The sequence below is a fragment of the Balaenoptera ricei genome, chromosome 6 (assembly GCF_028023285.1).
Source record: "Balaenoptera ricei isolate mBalRic1 chromosome 6, mBalRic1.hap2, whole genome shotgun sequence".
NCBI classification, from domain to species: domain Eukaryota; kingdom Metazoa; phylum Chordata; class Mammalia; order Artiodactyla; family Balaenopteridae; genus Balaenoptera; species Balaenoptera ricei.
Genome location: NC_082644.1, coordinates 115,766,796 through 115,784,738, shown reverse-complemented (window position 1 = coordinate 115,784,738; position 17,943 = coordinate 115,766,796). Strand labels below are relative to the sequence as shown.

General features: G+C 50.4%; 1 protein-coding gene across 7 annotated transcripts in view; it reads right to left on the bottom strand.

The window, feature by feature from the left end:
* The window catches only part of SPTAN1 (spectrin alpha, non-erythrocytic 1), a 60,223-nt gene that overhangs the window by 9,025 nt on the left and 33,255 nt on the right, over positions 1-17,943 (bottom strand). For 4 of the 7 annotated variants that reach the window (XM_059925766.1, XM_059925759.1, XM_059925764.1 and 1 more), the window contains 21 exons: positions 17,291-17,395; positions 16,823-16,846; positions 16,235-16,270; positions 14,050-14,097; positions 13,205-13,296; positions 12,782-12,926; positions 12,509-12,690; positions 11,843-11,942; positions 11,524-11,721; positions 11,276-11,422; positions 10,145-10,248; positions 9,877-10,039; positions 9,467-9,481; positions 7,695-7,826; positions 7,285-7,422; positions 6,361-6,465; positions 4,265-4,473; positions 3,304-3,424; positions 3,007-3,128; positions 2,275-2,407; positions 448-546 (listed from right to left, as the gene is read on the bottom strand). In XM_059925766.1, the coding sequence (XP_059781749.1) occupies positions 448-546; positions 2,275-2,407; positions 3,007-3,128; positions 3,304-3,424; positions 4,265-4,473; positions 6,361-6,465; positions 7,285-7,422; positions 7,695-7,826; positions 9,467-9,481; positions 9,877-10,039; positions 10,145-10,248; positions 11,276-11,422; positions 11,524-11,721; positions 11,843-11,942; positions 12,509-12,690; positions 12,782-12,926; positions 13,205-13,296; positions 14,050-14,097; positions 16,235-16,270; positions 16,823-16,846; positions 17,291-17,395 (2,418 nt within the window). The remainder of the gene's footprint in view (positions 1-447; positions 547-2,274; positions 2,408-3,006; positions 3,129-3,303; positions 3,425-4,264; positions 4,474-6,360; positions 6,466-7,284; positions 7,423-7,694; positions 7,827-9,466; positions 9,482-9,876; positions 10,040-10,144; positions 10,249-11,275; positions 11,423-11,523; positions 11,722-11,842; positions 11,943-12,508; positions 12,691-12,781; positions 12,927-13,204; positions 13,297-14,049; positions 14,098-16,234; positions 16,271-16,822; positions 16,847-17,290; positions 17,396-17,943) is intronic. The other 3 variants (XM_059925760.1, XM_059925765.1, XM_059925762.1) reach the window with 2 other exon arrangements.

Here is a 17,943-nt window from a genome sequence, read left to right as displayed (position 1 = left end):
GTTTAACCTGGTGGATGGCTCAGCATGAGGAGAGTCTGGAGGGTCAGGCACGGAGGTCTCACTGGGGTCATCTCTGGTGGTGGTTCTATGGGTGACTGTTTTGATCTGCCCACTTGTATTTTCTACCACCTCTATGAAGAGCTTGTATTCCCGGAGAAGTAAACTGGAAGAGCAACCACGTGGGAGTGCCAGTGTCACAGTAGGGATGCTTCTTTGCTTAATTAAAGCAGAGAAAAACAACTGCTGCAGAATGGCTTTACTAACTGGCTTCAAGAAGGGGGTGAATATCCAGTTAAACACGGAATGCAGGAATGGAGCCGCCACTGGTCTCCACGCAGACCTCTGTTTAGTGAGTGTCCCAGGGGAGGAGCTTTGCGGGCAGTTGTGGTACCAGCACGCGGTGTCCCGGAGCGGGAAATGAGGGTCTTACCAGCGGGCCGGGCTCACCTTCTTAATGAGGTCTTGTCCGTTAGTGCAGACGTCATTCACCCGGTCCTTGTGGACAGTGAAGTCCGTCTCGAAGGCTTCATGTTTCTTCAGTAAGCCCTGGAGGGGAAACAGCAAGGCTCGCTACTGAGAGCCTGGTATGTGCGGTGAGCCAGGTCCCGGGCACAGAGGAGCAGGGCTGGAAAGTGCCCGCACATGCACCCCAGTCCAGCTGGGGCTCAGACAACAGACAGACACAGAATAAATAGGAAATCCTAAAACAGTAAAATGAGGACACCGCGCGCATAACCAGGGGTGCGGGGGCTCGGGAAGGCCTTTCTGAAGCGGTGAGGCTCCTGCCCGTCAACCAGCACAGGCCCCTCTTGCCCTGTCGGAGGCCCCAGAATGGATACCGAGCAACCTTAAAATAAGCACCAACCGAACAGCGACACCCACCCGAAGGTTTAACCCGAGCACACCTCCTGAGGGACCTCCCAAATCTTGTCCTTTCCTCCGTACAGTTGAAGTGCTGGAGACAACACCCCTTGTGTCGGCTTCCAGGGAACACAGCGATGCAGAGAACAGGAAACCACTGACTGCATCTGCCTCCTACCTGCGTCCCCCAACGAGCTGAACAGGATTTCCAGCGGGAGGAGCCCAGCTCTGGGGCTACCCTGACTCTCAGGAATGCTAACTCTGCCTCCACAGCTGGCGGCACGGACGGAGGAACACCCGACCACAACGTGCAGTTCCTCCTATGAAGAGGGGAGTCGCCTCACCCCCGAGACCTGGGGCTGCTCTGTCCCACAGGCTACGCCTTAGGATCCCTGCAGCCTTGCCTTTGCCTCTTTGAACGCTGCCTGAAGAAGCTGATCTAAGCTGCCGGATGGTGAGAGGCCACGTGGAGGGGACTGAGACGTCCCAGCTGGAGCCACCTGAGTGACATCACCGTGCACCTCTCAGCCCAGCTGCCTTCTGCCTCAGTGCAGCTGTGTGAGAGGGTCCCAGTGAGAGCAGCAGAGGCAATGCCCATCAATGCACAGAATCGTGGGAAATAGACTGTTGTTTTTAGGGTTGTGACACAGCAATAGGTAACCTATGTATTTAAGAAATATGTTACGGGTTGAACTGTGTCCCCCCCCAAAGATATGGGTTCAAACCTCAGCACCTAGGAATGTGGAAATGAGTTCTCTGCAGATGCAATCAAGTTAAGACAGGTCATCAGGGTGGGTCCTAATCCAATATGACTGGTGTCCTACATATATAACAAGAGGGAAATCTGGACACAGACACACCCAGACAGAATGCCACGGGAACACAAAGACACAGAGGGAAGACAGCCATGTGAAAGCACAGGCAGAGGTTCGAGTTACGCTGCCACAAGCCCAGCTACCAGAAGCTGGAAGAGGCAAGAAAGCGTCCTCTCCCAGAAGCTTCGGAGAGAGCAAGGCCCTGTCGACACCTTGATCACAGACCTCTAGCTCTCCAAACTAGGACAAAACAAGTTTCTATTGTTTCAAAGCCACTGGGTTTGCGGTACTTTGCTAAGGCAGCCACAGGAAACTAACAGGGTACTAGTAAGCTGTGGTTAACAATACCAGCCACACTGCCGGGCTGACAGCGGGACTCCATGAACTGGGGCTGACAAAGTCACCCCAATTTTGTCTACAGAGGGGCAGCGTCTCTCGCGTGGGATCTTGAGGACTGAGACCAGCCAACGAGACGCTGGCTGCCGGCTCCGAGGGCTCTCCTGGTAAGAGCACGGCCACCGAGCAAGCTGGCAGGAAAAGGGTGGAGCGGGCAGCGGCTAGGAGGGAAGAAGCAGGCAGCATCTCCGGTTTCTCTGACCTGGATGGCAGCAAGAGTGTCTCCATAATCTTCACTGGCCACCAGGGTCATCTTCTCATTGATCCAGGCTTCCTCCTCCTCCACGTTGGCTACAAACTGCTGATATTCCAAGGACTCTTCTAGCCGCTGGCCCCTAATCACAGGGGACAGTATAAAATCAGCCATAATCTCCTCTAACCTGGATGCTTAAAAACACGAATGATGGGGCTTCCCTGGTGGCGCAGTGGTTGGGAGTCTGCCTGCCAATGCAGGGGACATGGGTTCGAGCCCTGGTCTGGGAGGATCCCACATGCCGCGGAGCGGCTGGGCCCGTGAGCCACAACTACTGAGCCTGCGTGTCTGGAGCCTGTGCTCCGCAGCGGGAGAGGCCGCGACGGTGGGAGGCCCGCGTACCGTGATGAAGAGTGGCCCCTGCTTGCCGCAACTAGAGAAAGCCCTCGCACAGAAACGAAGACCCAACACAGCAAAAATAAATAAATAAATTAAAAAAAAAAAAACCACGAATGATGAGTGTGGGATGTAAACGGTTCATTCGAGCCCTCTTCCTAATACAAAGCAGAGAGTGCTGGTCCAACACGCAATTCTGGAACCATCTGCTCAGTCCGGATTCACATAACGGGACCAGCTCGGCGTGGGCCTGTCAGAGCAACCCAGGCGTGGTGCTGGCACAGCCAAGAGGCGGGCCCGCCCGCTGCCCACGCCCCGCCCGCTGCCCGTGCCCCGGCCGCTCACCGGGCAGCCGCCAGCTGCTTCAGCTCCTTCCAGTGCTCCACGAACTGCGCCAGGCGCTGCTCAATCTCCTCCTTCCCGATGGTGTTGTCATCGGACAGCTTCTTTCCGGTGTCCAGGACACCCTGACAGGCAAGAACGACTGGGTCAACAGATGCTTCCAGGAGAGGGCCCCGACATCAAATTCAGGCCTTCTCCACCCCGCTGTGGGATGAGAGGCCATAACCACGGTAGAGACCTCGGTGAGACTGGACCCATTCAAGCCCCGCTGCCCGCTTGGCCAGGAGAGGCCCTCCTCACCTGAATCGCCGGCTCGTGGGCAGCCAGTTCTGCCTCCAAACGTTTGTGCTTCTTCCTCAGGTTCTGAACGCCCGTCAGGTCGCGGCCATAGTCCTCTGAGCTCACCAGCAGCTTCTTCTCCCTGGGCAGCACAGGCGGGCGGTCAGCCTCTGCACCTGCGTGTCTTCAGCTGCAGACGTGCAGTCAAAGAGCGTGAAGCTCACGGACCCCGTGATGTCCTTCACCTGCATCTACCCATCTCTCCGGGAAAGTCCTTCAGAAGCCAGGCTTCTGGGGAAAAAAGCCTCTACTTCCCCAATGAACGGGGTCCACGTACATCTCCAGGAGCACCTCCTGTGTCCGACTCTGCAAAGGGTCGGGGTGCACTGGAGAACAAGGAGGTGCCACTGCTGTCACCCTATCAATCCTACCTGATCAAATACACACGTATCACACGCGGTAACATATGAAAATGCTAATATAAACAGCGTTTTAAGGCAGTGAATTGCGAGGATCCTGTCCTTAAAAATGGTCTGTTTATAGGCTACATCATCTGGAAAAGGCAGACTGAAATTCTGGGGGAGGGGAGATTAAAAACAAACAAGACGGACTTTTCTTCCTGCAAGCAGCAATCTTCCCCAGGAGATCAGACCATCTTTCCCAGATGGGAACTCACTAATGTCGCCAGTGACCTAAGGGCAGGGACTAGACAAGCCCTGGACGCCACCACACACACCGCCACGTGGAGGCCATGGCTGACCACTATCACCGCATGCCCAGACACCAGGAGGGGAAGCCGGGGCGTCTCACCGCGGCTGTGCGGTGAGGCTGGGACCAGCCGGGCACAGCTGCCGAGTCCGTGCCATTTCTGACCCACTTCCCATCTCACCACCACGGTCCAGGAGAGGATTAGCCCGGGGTTCCTAACGTCCTCCGTGAAAGGCTCCGAGGGCACCGAGGGGACCCGGAGCGGGGCGCGTACTTGATCCAGGACTCCTCGTCGTCCATGTCCCGGAAGAACTGGTGCAGGCGGTGGGACTCGTTCAGCCTGGCTCGCCGGGAGGCCGCCATGCTCTTGATCTTCTGGAAACGGCCGTTGATGGTGTCCCGCTTGTCCTTCACTTGGGAGGTGTCGAAGGCACTGCTGGTCATCAGGCTGTCGGCCTGGCTGTTCAGGTCCTTCAGGCGATCCTGGGCAGGGGACACGACGGAGGGGTCAGAGATCTGGGTCACCCACGAATATCTGCTTGTAAACCAGAACTCAGGACTTCTTCACTGATGGGTTGGTTTAAGATTTATTCAGGTTTCTCTCAAAGTGTGGTATGTGGACCCCTAGAGTTCTAAGAGATCAAAACTACTTTCATAACAATACAAAAACATGATCTGCCTTTTTTACTGTGTGAACATTTGCACTGATGGTGCAAAATCCACGGTAGGGGTGGTGCTGCTCAAGGCAGTGGCAAACTACGAGCAGAATTCCAGCTCTTCACTGCCATGCACTCCCAGTAGAAATCGCTGTTTCACTTAAGAACATCCTTAAAAAAGCAGCAAAGTTGTTAATTTTATTAAGTCTCCATCTTTGAGTACGTGTCGTTTTAATATCCTATCTGATAAAACAGGGAACCCACACAAAGCACTTCCGCCAAGTGCCGAAGTTCAATGACTGTGCTGAGGAGAAGCACGTGTTCCGAGCTGAACTGGCCACTTCTTCCATGGACCGTCAGTTTCACTTGGGAGAACAGCCAACAGACAAACTATGGTCATTCTGACTTTGAGAGCTGACAAATACTTTGTCGAGAATGAATAAAGTGAACCTGTCACTTTAAGGAAAACTGAGTTTGCTGCTAATGATAAAATTCAAACTTTCATGAGGAAGTTAGAATTTTGGAAAATTGGCATCCACCTCCGCGAGCCTGACAGCTTCCCGATACGTGTAGATTTTTCCATTGAGACTGGCTGTGATGTTAACGAACGTGATGTTTGATACCATATACAGACATGCGTCAACATTTAGAAGATCTAAACTCTGCAAATCAATATTTCCCAAATGATTCTGTAACCTCAGGCCTGAGTAAATGATCCATTCCAAGTCCAAGATGGACCAGTGGATCTAAATATAAACAGTATGAAAAGCTGACAGTGTTTCAGAGTCCACTTTCCAACTAACCTTTAGAAACTACCACTTACTGAGTTGGATGTAGTATCAAAAAGTACCCACAGTTATCTGAATTAAGATACTACTCCCTCCTCTACCTGTGTGAGGCTCTATTTTCATCACACACAAAAAACTGAATTCAGAAGCAGCTGTAAGAACCCAGCTGTCTTCTATCAAGCTGGACATCAAAGAGGTTTGCAAAAAATGTAACCAGTGTGACTCTTCTTGCTATATTTTTGTTTTTGGAAAAACAGAGACATTATACATAAAAAAATGTTACTTACGTTAACTTGTGATGGGTTTATTATTTTAAACGAATTAATACATTTTTCTCAGTTTTCTTACATTGCTACAATTCATAGACCTTATTCAGATTTCACCAGTTTTTATATGCATTTGTGTGTCTCTGTGAGTATGTGCATGTAGTTCCATGCAGTTTTATCATATGTGTAGATTTACGCAACTACCGCCAAGATCAAGGTATGGACCTTGTTCTGAGAGCACAAAGGAACTTCCTTATAGTCTTTACAGTTGTACCCCTACCCTGTCCCTAACTCCTGGCAACCACTAATCTGTTCTCCATCTCTATAATCTGTCATTTTGAGAATATCATGTAAATGAAATCATACAGTAGGTAACCTTTTGAAATTATTTTTAAATTTTTTCGAAATTATTTTTAAAAAATTTAGCTCTAAAAATTTAAGTTTTAATAATGGCAAATACCAATAGATAAAACCTACATAACTAACTCTCCTAGGGGCTCTCAATAATAGTTCAGAGCACAAAATGGCCCCGAGACCACAACGTTTGAGCACCTTGGCTTTAAGGGATGAACATCACTGTCCGTCCCCAAATGCGCCAGGTCTCCTTAGAGTCACGCACGGCCGTGTCCCAGAGCCCGGCCTGGCGCCCCCTCCGCTTACCTCATGGGCAGAGATGTCCGCCTCCAGCAGTTGATGTTTTTTTAGCAGGTTGTTCACAGAAGCCAGGTCTTTGCCGTAATCCTCAGAGGCCAGCAGGGCTTCCACCTGGCAATGAAACATGAACGGGAAGGCTACTGTCTGGAGCACATTCCATGTCCTGGCGAACCCAGGATGCCCACTCGTCCCCCAGGCGCCCCTGTCTGGACAGCTGCAAACTTCCCCACCACACGCTGCTGTTGTGCCGGCTCGGCGTGGACCCTCCCCTGGGCAGAGAGGCGGCAGCTCGGGCAAAGACTAATGTACAGAGATGTTCACTGCAGCAAAACGTATCCCCCAAAGCTGGGAGCATCAGCGTGGCCCACAGTATGGGAATGGTCAAATTATGGCCTAACTCTGTGATGGTCTAAGGCAGTTATTCAAATTTTCAGGAAGACTTTTTCATGACTTGAAATAACACCACCAATACGTACTGATGAAAAATTACGTTATGAGCTCAAACACATGAAAGTACAGCTACACAAAAAGTCACGGAAATAGGTGTAGACCAGATAGATACAGAATAGTGGTCTTTAAAATTTTTTTATTTCTTTTTACTTTCTGTACTCTCTGAACAGTCTACAGAGACCGCAGGACTAACTCTGGCCTCCGGGCTCTTTGCTCTTCTGGTTTCTACCTGGGTACCGTGAGAGCGGCCTGCACACAGACCCCACCACCCACTCCTGTTTGCGTTTTCCTGTGGAAACAAGTGACCCACGTCCAACAAGAGATAAGCTCTCTCTTCTGTAAACATTCCCTCCCCCTGACTACAAACCCCTCAGAGTACACAGCTCACACTTGATGATGATTTCTGTTAAAAGGGACGTCGGGAGAGCCCTGCCTTTCCACGGAACCCTCCAGTGGGGAAGGGAAGCCCCGTGGCCTCACCTCAGAGAGCCAGAAGTCAAAGTCCTTGATCCCAGTGTTGAAGTTCTGCTGCTTGTTGGCTTCTTTCAGCTTCTGGCTCTTCTCAGCCGACTTCTGCACCAGGAACTGCCACTGGTCAGCTAAGGCAGCCAGCCGGGCCTGGGCAAGAGAAGGGAGCCGTTGGAGATGGCCAACTCCACGGTCCGCGCCCTCTCTGGAAGCCGACCTGATGCCCCTCACAGAGGAGGATGGAAGATGCTCCCAGGAGCCACTCTCACTAGCATCCCCTCAGCAACACAGCCAGAAGTCTTCTGTTTATTTTCCTAAGACTGCATTCCAGGGTCATCATCAAGCTGACGGTGATGCTGAAAGTCAAATCCAGCCCCCTCTTCTTCCCGGGCCAGGAGGAGGGGAGCTGGGGGACGGCGTACCTTGACGGCGTCCTCGCTGCCGGCACAGGCCCCGCGGTCAATGAGGGAGTTGCCCATGTCGATAACCCCTCGAATCCGGTCCGCATTGGCGTGCAGTTCTGCTTCGAAGGCCTGATGCTTCTGGTGCTTGCTCTGAAAACACCAAAGAAACCCTGCCACAAACCTTTCGAAACCAGGTCCTGCTAGGCTCTGTCCTTTCAGGGAGAAGGGGTTCTCAGAAGGGAGGGAGTGGTAGCAGACTTGAGGAACTAGGGGCAAGTGTCAACATTTTTATAGAAGGTGATCACAGAATCTGTGCAAAATACTTCAGGGGTCAGTCTGATGGAAGTTCAGCAGAAGGTCCGAGCTGGGAGACAGGAAATGCACCAGCTCAGGAGTAGGTGAATTGAGTCAACTCCTAAATCAGCTGGACTAGCTATCTGTGAGTGAAATCCTAGAATTATACACTTTCTAACATTTTGCAGGAGCTGGTAACGGCCAACTGTAGTTTTGAATCTACTTGCGCATCAATTTCCATCCACGGCTTTCTCCTTAGTGGAAAACAGCTCTAACTAATAACACACATATGGCCCTCTCATCACCTAAGGTGGCAGGCACTATGAAATAAGGTATCCGAGGGCCAGCCTCCCCTCCGTCGACAGAGAAGGCTACAGCTGCCGCAAACCCTGGCTTTGCCGGCTTCTCATCTGGCAGCTGCAATCAATCAAAACTGCTGGATTTGTCAAAATCCAGGCTTGACTGTAGGTAAGAATTTCTTTTTGCTAGAAGAGAGGGCTGGGAGGATGATGGGCATCTGAGGCTGGGGGGCACCACGGGAGACAAGTGGGAGGATGCAGCTGTGGGGCAGTTCTGGGTGAAAAATGCAGGGTTGCAGGCAAGAATGTGATCTGGGGAAAAAAGAACTAAAAGGAAAAAAGCAGTACAACTGGGGAAGGATTCTGCATCAAATGTTTCATTTCAGGGGCAGCAACTGTCAAAAGATGGAGCCATGTGGCTGGCGAAATGCAGCACCAACATGAAGCGTCCTTGCACCAACTCTGTGCCCAAGCCCAACTACAGAAACAAAAAGAGTCTCAAATGCCCACGCACCCTGACAAAAGCCCCTCTTCTTCTGTTTCTTGTTCTGATCGTTCTTTGGCTCAATTCCCATCCATTCTATTTCTTCATTTCTTCCATCCATTTAGGCAACTTCTAAGCTACATTTTGACTGGAAAGTCTCTTTCACTGCCCCTTGGGTAATGTTCACTTTTATCTTAACTTCTCACCCCCAGTTCCTCTTAGACTTAGGAAGCAGATCACCTGCCTCTCTGTGGATCTCTAGCTGTCCCTTTCCAGTGACCAGCACTTCTGGATGCCAGACTGCGTGGGCAACGAAACTCTCACACCTGGCCCTGCCCTAGTCCACCGAGAGCCACGAGCCCAGAGCAAGAGGAACCCAAGTTTACACAGAAAAAGCTATTTCATTTTTTAAAAGAAGCACACCTCTTAAAAGAAAGCAGTCAACTACTGCCCCCCAAATCAAACACTGTACAGAACTTGCCTAAGTGATAAATTGGGAGGGGAGAGGGGGAATGAAAGGTTGCAGGCTAATTACAACAGAGAAAGCCACATCCCACGGGGACACTTGAATGGAGGCTGATGGATGATTAGAAATGAAAAGCGTGGATGAGGAGACACCGGCAGAATCTACAATTACGAGAATCTACACACAAGAGCACAAACACTGGAGCTCGTTTAACTACAACTCTTAAAAAAAAAAACATAAAACTTACCAGCAGCTTGGAAAGCTACAAAAATAGATTAAAATAACAAGAGTTCAGTACACTTATGTGAATATGCATATCAGCTATTCAACAGAAACTCATTTTGCTGTCATACTTCCCCTGGGAAGGTGAGCATTCAGGAACAGCAAATACAAGGGGGCCTTTTCTGCAGACTCTTTAATAGCAGACATGGTTTCAACAGAGGCAAATGAAAAAAGAGGCTTCTGAAATGGCTCTCATCATTTAAGTGAGGCTTTCCCACCGGTTCATCTTATTAAAATACTTTTTCTTGGCATCACTGGGGGTACGAGGAAGTTGTCTTAGAGGTATCTCCCTCTTTTAAAGATACCTTATTTTAACAAGATCAACTCAATAACACAGGCTACTTCGGAGATAAACAGCTAATCTGTTCAGCTCACCTGGATGTTGGTAGGATCCTTATATGACTCGTCACTTGCAGTCTGTAATTTTTCGCTGATCCAAGCTTCAATCTCATCCACATCCCGGCTGAACTGCTGGAGAGTCTGCGATTCTCCCAGCTTTGACCTTTTCTCAATCATCTGGGCTTTAAGACGTCGCCACCTGAGAAAGTGAAACCGAGAGCAAAGGTGAGCACCCCACAGAACTAGACAGGCCGGGCCGCTCACACAAGGGCGGCAAGACCCGTCGGCTGCACAGACCACCCACCTGTCCAGAACCTCATTGCGCCGGCTGGAGATGTCGCCTTTGGCGTAGTGGCCGCCGGCGATGAGCTGGTCGGCAAAGGACTGCAGGGCGGCGATCTTCTCCTCCTGTCAGCAAACAGAGGCGTGAGGTCAAGGCGGGCAAGACGACTCTGCCTTGCCTGGACTGCAGGTCTCGAGAAGAGAATGGTTATTTTGGGTGACTAGCTGGTGACGGGATCAGAATACACTGACACTCTAGAAGCAGGAGTGTAAAAAGCCAGAGGAAAGCTTGATTTCAATCATTATTAGAGTAGAGTTTAACTCAAGAAGATTCCAGGTCACGCTGGGGTGGGGTCGGGGCTTGAGCACCAGCAGACGTCACGTACAAAATTAGGTTTCATACGAAAACATTGTCCGATTTTCAACAAAATGGTTTATAAGCCTAAGAGTTTTGCATCTTTCTGGGTTTACGTTCATGGATTCACTTACCTACCCATAAGTTTGTTTTTCTTCACTTTCGGTATAAAATTTTTTCCCTGTGGCATCTCTGTTATTAAAACCTCAGAAATGGGACTTCCCTGGTGGCGCAGTGGTTAAGAATCCGCCTACCAATGCAGGGGACACAGGTTTGAACTCTGGTCCGGGAAGATCCCACATGCTGCGGAGCAACTAAGCCCGTGTGCCACAACAAGAGAAGCCACCGCAGTGAGAAGCCCGCGCATTGCAACGAAGAGCAGCCCCCCACTCTCCGCAACTAGAGAAAGCCCGCACGCAGCCACGAAGACCCAACGCAGCCAAAATTAAATAAATAACATAGAAAAAGACACAAATTGGATAATATGAACATTTTTAAAAGCATGCCTCAAACAAACAAACAAAACCTCAGAAATGCCAGAATTTATATATAAAGTTTAAAAAACGATTAACGCATGTCACTTTTCCTAGACTGCAGAGCTCTACACTGGACCCAGTGGGGACCACGCTGCCTCCTCCGTAGTCAACACCAAGTATTTTCATTTGAGGACGCTACCAGAGCTCTGCAGCTGAGTTAAGCACACAGTAACTATTTTTTTCTCTAGTCACTGGGAAGGGAAAGGAGAATACGCCAACAGAGAGACAGAAGCTGTCCACCTGGAAAGGCACAAGGCCTCACCTGGACGTTGATGGCTTTGTCGAAGTCCTCGTGCTTCTTGATCAGCGCCTCCACGCCGTCCAGCGAGTCGCCCCTGTCCTCGGTGCTCAGGAAGGCCTCCCGGGCGGCCATCCAGCTCTCGGCCTGCTCGCAGTCCCGATGGAAGAGCTGAGAAGGGGAGAGGCCAGTGAGGAGACAGAGCCTGCGGCGACCGGACACCCGGCCAGAAACCCCGCGGCAAACAGGGAGTTACTGGCCAGCACGGGCACCTGCAGCTCAAGGCACTGATCCAACATCACCCTGCGCTGCACCCAGGCCTTCTCCAGGTCTGCACGCTCCTGATCTAGAATCTGTAGTTTCTCCTTGATCTCGGGGCTGGCGTAGTGCCCATGAGCCAACAGCTGCTGCCCAAACTGCTCGAAGGCCTGGAAAGTGCCAGCCCTGGCGTCAATTTCCGTCCGGTGTTCCTGCCAAGAGGAGGGAAGGGATTAGGTAACTGGCAGGAGCTGCGCACTCTCACGTCAGCTGCAAAGGTCCTCCTGGCCTGGCAGGGCCACCACGTCTCTGCTGCTCAGCAGGCCCACCTACCTGGTGCCGTTCCAGCAGGGCCTCGGCTCCGGTGACATCCTTGGCTAGCTCGTCTGAGGACACCAACCCTCGGATTCCATTGATCCAAGACATGAGGTCCCTGGAAACCAGATCCACAGAGGAATGGCTATTACGCTACCTGGCAAGCAGGACTTCTGCCCAGGAAAAGAGAGAACTACATAATTCTTATCTCAGAGGGTTATTTAGGGTTAATCTAGTTAATCTATTGAATGGGGCTAGAACTCCAGGCAAAGTATTTCAAAGCTTCTTGTTTGTCTTATTGAAATAATAAGAAAAGAAAAAATCAAGAATTCCTCAGAGGAAAAATGAACAGGTTTATAACTAAGATCTTCTCACCCTATAGAATAACAGGTTCTTACAGACAGTAGCTGTGGTTAAGTTTTCTACAGCTTCAAACGCAAATGCCTTTCTTTAGGATTAAGTTCTTTTGTTTTTTTTTTTTTTTTTTTTTTGCTGTGTGGCTCGTGGGATCTCAGTTCCCCAACCAGTGATTGAACCCGGACTCCCAGCAGTGAAAGTACCGAGTCCTAACCACTGGGCCGCCAGGGAATTCCCAGGATTAAGCCTTGTAAGTGCTAGATCCAGGCATGCATTTAATCCAGCTAGAAAGGCCCCTGGCCCAGAGCCAGCGAGCCGGCTTCTCACCGGAAGTCGCTGAGGAAGCGCTGCAGGTCGTGGGAATCGCCCAGCTTGGCCTTGCGCTGGTCGGCGCGCTTGCCCAGGCTGCTCCACGCCTGGTTCAACTCGGTGCACTTCTCCTGCAGGTCCTCTGCCGACTCGGGGTGGGACTGGATCAGGCGCTCGGCTGTTTCCCCAAGGGAATTCACCTGGGGAAGAAAGCGGTGAGCAGCAGGAAAGGAGGGGGCTCAGCCTCGGGCGGAATCGGGGGGAGGCGGCTCCCCATCCCCATGCTCTCACCTTGTCGCCGAGCGCCGCGAGGTCCCTCTCAAAGCCCTCGTGCTTGCGCTGCAGGGCTTGGACACTGGCCAGGTCGTGGCCATAATTGTCTGTGTTTAGAGCCTGATTCTTCTCTTCGATCCACTCTTTGGTTTCGTCAGCATCTCTGTAGGTGAGACACACGTTCAAGTTAATGAGTGCTGAGTACGGCTGCCTTAACCTCAGGTCAAGTAGGGAAACTTCATTTCACTGGCACCAGCACATGTGTCAGTGGCCCACCAACAGCTCTAAACAGCAAGGAACACAAATTGATCCGCTTAGCATTACTGACTGAGAGCGTCCACCAGGTGCCAGAGCACAACCATCGACAAGACCCAGCCGTTACCGTCGGCGGGAACCCAACTGTCGCCTGCTCCTCCCCTGCCAGCCCCGGCCGACCCTCACCTGTGGAACCTCTGCACTTCGTGGGCGCTGCCCAGGAGCTGGCTCCGCTCCTCGGCCAGCTGCTGCAGGGACCGCCAGCGTTCGTTCAGCTCCTGGGGGAGGGCAGCAAAGCGTCAGCCACACCAGGCTCTGGGAGAAGGGCCAGAACCAGAGGACTGGTGGCTTAACGTGAAAGGAAAGGCTGGGGCACAGATGATTTCCTGTTTCCAAGCTTCCTAGTTCAGTCGTTGAGCACACCACGACAGCAAAAGTCCAGAAAGCCAGACCCTGCCACAGCTCGCTGGACGCCACGGCGCAAACACTCCACCAACACCTGACTTGGAATCACCGTGGAAGCAGTAGGAGAGACGCAGCTGACTTATCTTCACTCTCAGCGCCTAGCCTGGTGCCTGCCTCAGAGCAACTGCTTCCTAACAACCACCGAGTGGACAAGTCCCCAAGTCTACTGCTCCCCGACACCCCGCACGGCTGTATCGCCGGGCAGCAGCAGCCCAAGGAGCGCAGCACAGCTACAGGACCTCGTACTGGGGAGACAAACCAGCTCGGGGTCCAGAAAGGAGGCAAGAAAGGCAGTGACTGCCTTCCAACAATACGCTCCTCGCAGCTCCGGGCCCTCCTGGGGGTGAGGGAAGAAGCTCACCAGGCTCACCGCCAGGACCAGGCAAGCTGAGCACAGCCTCCTGCTGCACAAAGAGAGTAATACTGGCCAGGACACCCTCGGGCCCAGGAGAGTGACAAGTGCTACAGTTCATACAACTAATTAGGACAAGAGCCTTGCTGAAGACAGGAGAAGGAGACAATGAAGGAGACCGGGGAAGACAAGGAAAGCTGCCATGGTTTCTTACCTTGATGGAATTAAAGGTGGCCACGGTGTGAACCATCAGGCGAGCAGACTATGTGGGGAGGAAAGCAGAAGAGCAAACTAATCAAGTGTCTGCTGATTAAGAGAGAAATCTGAGATGCAAGTGCCATTAATTACGTCCCAAATGTCCACCAAAATGATTGTAAAAGGATACCATCAAATTTCTGAGCAGAGCAGCAATGAGAGTATCAACAACTAGAAAGTCAGGCAGAAACCCAAGTGCACAATCACACCCAACTCAATGATTCATTTTACTCGAAGAGTGAAAAGAGTGGTGAAAACCACAATTAAAATGGCTGGTTGGACAGGAAAAAAAAGGCTCAAAGACTACTGATTGGTGTCTTTTTCTTGTCCCTACTACAGGAGAACAGTCCAGAAAACACACTTAGTTGAACAAATGCTGGCAGCTGGGACTATTTAAATAGTCAAGGACATCACTAACTTCATTTCTGTTTATGGTTACTGGACTGTGGTTCCTTCTAACAGTATCCCCCTTGAACTGAGGGCAAGAGCCTTACTAGATGAAAAAGAAAATACACTGGCGACTTCGCTTCCTTCTCATCAATGTAGTCACTTCCAAAAATCAAACGCCCTTTGGGATCTCAGAGCCCACCTAGTTTTATGAGAAAGAAACCCTACTTGGCAGGCACTGTGATGCTCGTAACCTTCAAGTATGTAAAGAGAAGGAGGAGCTGAGCTTGGACGCAGCGAAGTTAGGCTCCTAGGATGTTCCTGTGACACACCCAATGGCATGTTCAACCAGTGTGGGTGCGTACAGGGCTCGGAAAGCAGACACGCATTGTTTCCAATCCTTTTCAGAAACAGGAGGTACTGACTGGTGTTTGTAAAGTCATCTGAAATACATTTCTGAAAAAACACCTGTTACCAGAAGAACTCTGGCAGGAGATCAGGTAGGTAAGGCTGCTGCTCATTCGCGTCACCAATGACTGATTTTTGCCACGCAACGAAAATTAAGATTGAGAAAAGGGGAGAAAGCGGAATCCAAGGAAAAATGCACCCTCCCTGCCAATTTGGAGCCTATTTAATAAGCAGAATGGTCAGAGCCTGGAGCGATAAGGAGGCCAAAGAAACAAACCCCTTGCAGCCTAGGTTCTCACAACAGGTCAGACCTCATGACAGGGCTGAGAAGTACCAACCTAGGGACCGGTGCGGGGAGCCTTTTTGTTTTTAGATTTTCATGCTTTCTTCAGATTTTAGGAAGGTGTACTTTCATAAAGTAGAAATCTGCTCTTTCTAGCTTGCCTATAACTCAAGTGGCATATTCCTGAAGATCTGGGTCAGGAGGAAAGATGCTAGAATTGGCATTTAGTCAACTAGTTCCATAATCATGGCTATAAACGCTTCACATGAAAAAGCTTATCCCCTGTCCTCCTGGAAGTTATGCCCACCCTGGTCAAGCACCACCCCTGGATCTCTCTGGAATAATGTCCACTGAAGCTGGTAAACATCTGGTGTCCCCCCTTTATGTGTCTCGTCAGGATGTGGACCTTCTCTCAAGCCTTTCTTAGGCCATGGGAGAAAGCGGTCAGGCAGACGATGAGTGGAGTTTACGCTCCTTTTCATCCTCACTTCATGTGTCCTTTTGGGCTGTAGTCCTATTGGTGGGACCATGCCTGACGATGCAGTGTGACCTCTGTGAACTGCAGTCACCCCTGTAACCTTGGTACCCGAGAGGGAATGATCCCAGGACCCCCCGAGGTACTAAAATCCACAGATGCTCAAGACCCTTGGAGCCGGCGCCCTGTATGGGCGGGTTCTGCATCCTTGGATTCGACCAACCATGGATCGGATGCTAGTATTTTCAATTGTTGGTTGGTTGAGTCCGAGGATGTGGACCCACGGATGTGGAGGGCCAACTGTATACCCTGGCAGCGACGGTGCATGATAAACTCGACCTAACTGAATTTGTGCTGAGCATCTGCAGGGAGACATTTTGCTTCTGTGTATTAAGCATCACATTTCAAGGCATGACAGATTCCAAGAATACAACACCAGGGTCAGAACGACACCAGGCCAAACAAGTCCAGAAACAACCACAGGCTCAGACAAGCCTAAATACTCAGAAAACAGGCACGCCAGAAAAGGACGTAAAGTATTTCTGTTCCTGGAAAACCTTTGGAAATAATAATTTGCAAAGAAGCTCTTACCTTCCACGGGGAGGCCGTCTTGGAATCAGTTTCATCCTATTCAAAGAAAAAGGAGGCATTTAGGCAGCCAGGCAACTGTGCACAAAACAAAGCAGCCCCAGCCTTCCCTCTGGACGACAGGAAGTTCACAGAGGAATCAGCTGGAACAGCAATTCCCTCTGTGACTCAGAACTCAACACTGGCTGACAGCGAACTGCAAGGCTGCTCGAGGGACACGAAGCGAACAAATAGCAGAGAAAAATTCTTCCTTTTTTAATGCAGTAGGAGAAATGGAGACAATGAGGAAATTTAATAAAATGTCCAGCTTTTCTTTATGTCATATTCAGAGGATTCTTTGAAGAGGCATAAACAAACCTAAAGAACTGCTGTGGAAAAAGTTCTAGGTCACTGAACAGAGAAAAACTCTTTTGATCTTTGGAGGATGGCAAATAGAGACCAACTTCTATTTCTTTTCCACAGATTTTTACACACAAAAGGCATCTCTTGAGGTTCAAGAACAGCAATCCTTATGAGGTTCTTGACTTTATACTCTTCCCAGGATCTAATCCTTCTCAAGTTCAAGTCCCACATGGGGCACTGGACACTTACCCTGGGCATCGCGCCATACACCTCCTACAAGCAGAGAAGAAAACCAGTTCGATTATTAGAGGAAATACACACTTCTAAGTTACACTCATCACTGTCATGTCAAACCTGGAGACACGGGAGAGAATTACAAAAAGACAGGCAGCCTGACCGGCCAGAGGAACTTCTTAAAGTCTATAGAGAGACCAAGTGTTTCTATGTAATACCTTTTTTTTTATTTATGGAACTGCATGAATTTATTACTAGTTAAGGGCTAAAGAAACATTCAACAACTTCCACAATATTTAATGGGCATAAGGAGGAGAGCTGTTTTTCCCTCCCGTCAAAGGTAACCAAGACAGTGCAGGTCACACAGAGAACCTGTGCCCTGGCCACACTCTGTGCTACGGAGCACGCGTGCTGGGCTACGTAGGATGAAGGGGGAGCCAAGCTGCTTCCTTAACAGACACCGTGCAGGGGCCAGACCCCCACCTGCTGCTGCACTGCCTGCACCTCCTCCGCCATCAGACCTTCGGACTCCAGGTCTTCAGCCACCTTGTTAATGTCCTTCAGCCGTGACTCATTGGCCTTGAGATCCTTCAAAGAAAAAGACATAATAACTAAAACCCACAACAGCAATTCAAAGAAGAGCAACAGATACTCATAAACTATGGATTGAATATATAAATTTCTGTCCAATAGGTATCTTATAAATAGTTTTTCTACTCCTTGACGGTCACCTAAATCAGAAAATCCTGATTGTCACTATCAAGGAAGTAAGAAAAGAGCACGGCATTGGAGACGGTCTGTCTCATGTTTACTGAACTACCTGTAGTTAATAATAATCCATTACTGGGACTTCCCTGATGGTGCAGTGGTTAAGAATCCGCCTGCCAATGCAGGGGACACGGGTTGAAGCCCTGGTCCGGGAAGATCCCACATGTCACAGAGCAACTAAGCCCCCAAGCCGTAACTACTGAGCCCGTGTGGCACACCTACTGAAGCCCACACACCTAGAGCCCATGCTCCGCAACAGGAGAAGCCACCGCAATGAGAAGCCCACGCACCACAACGAAGAGTAGCCCCCGTTCGCCGCAACTAGAGAAAAGCCCACGCGCAACAACGAAGACCCAACGCAGCCATAA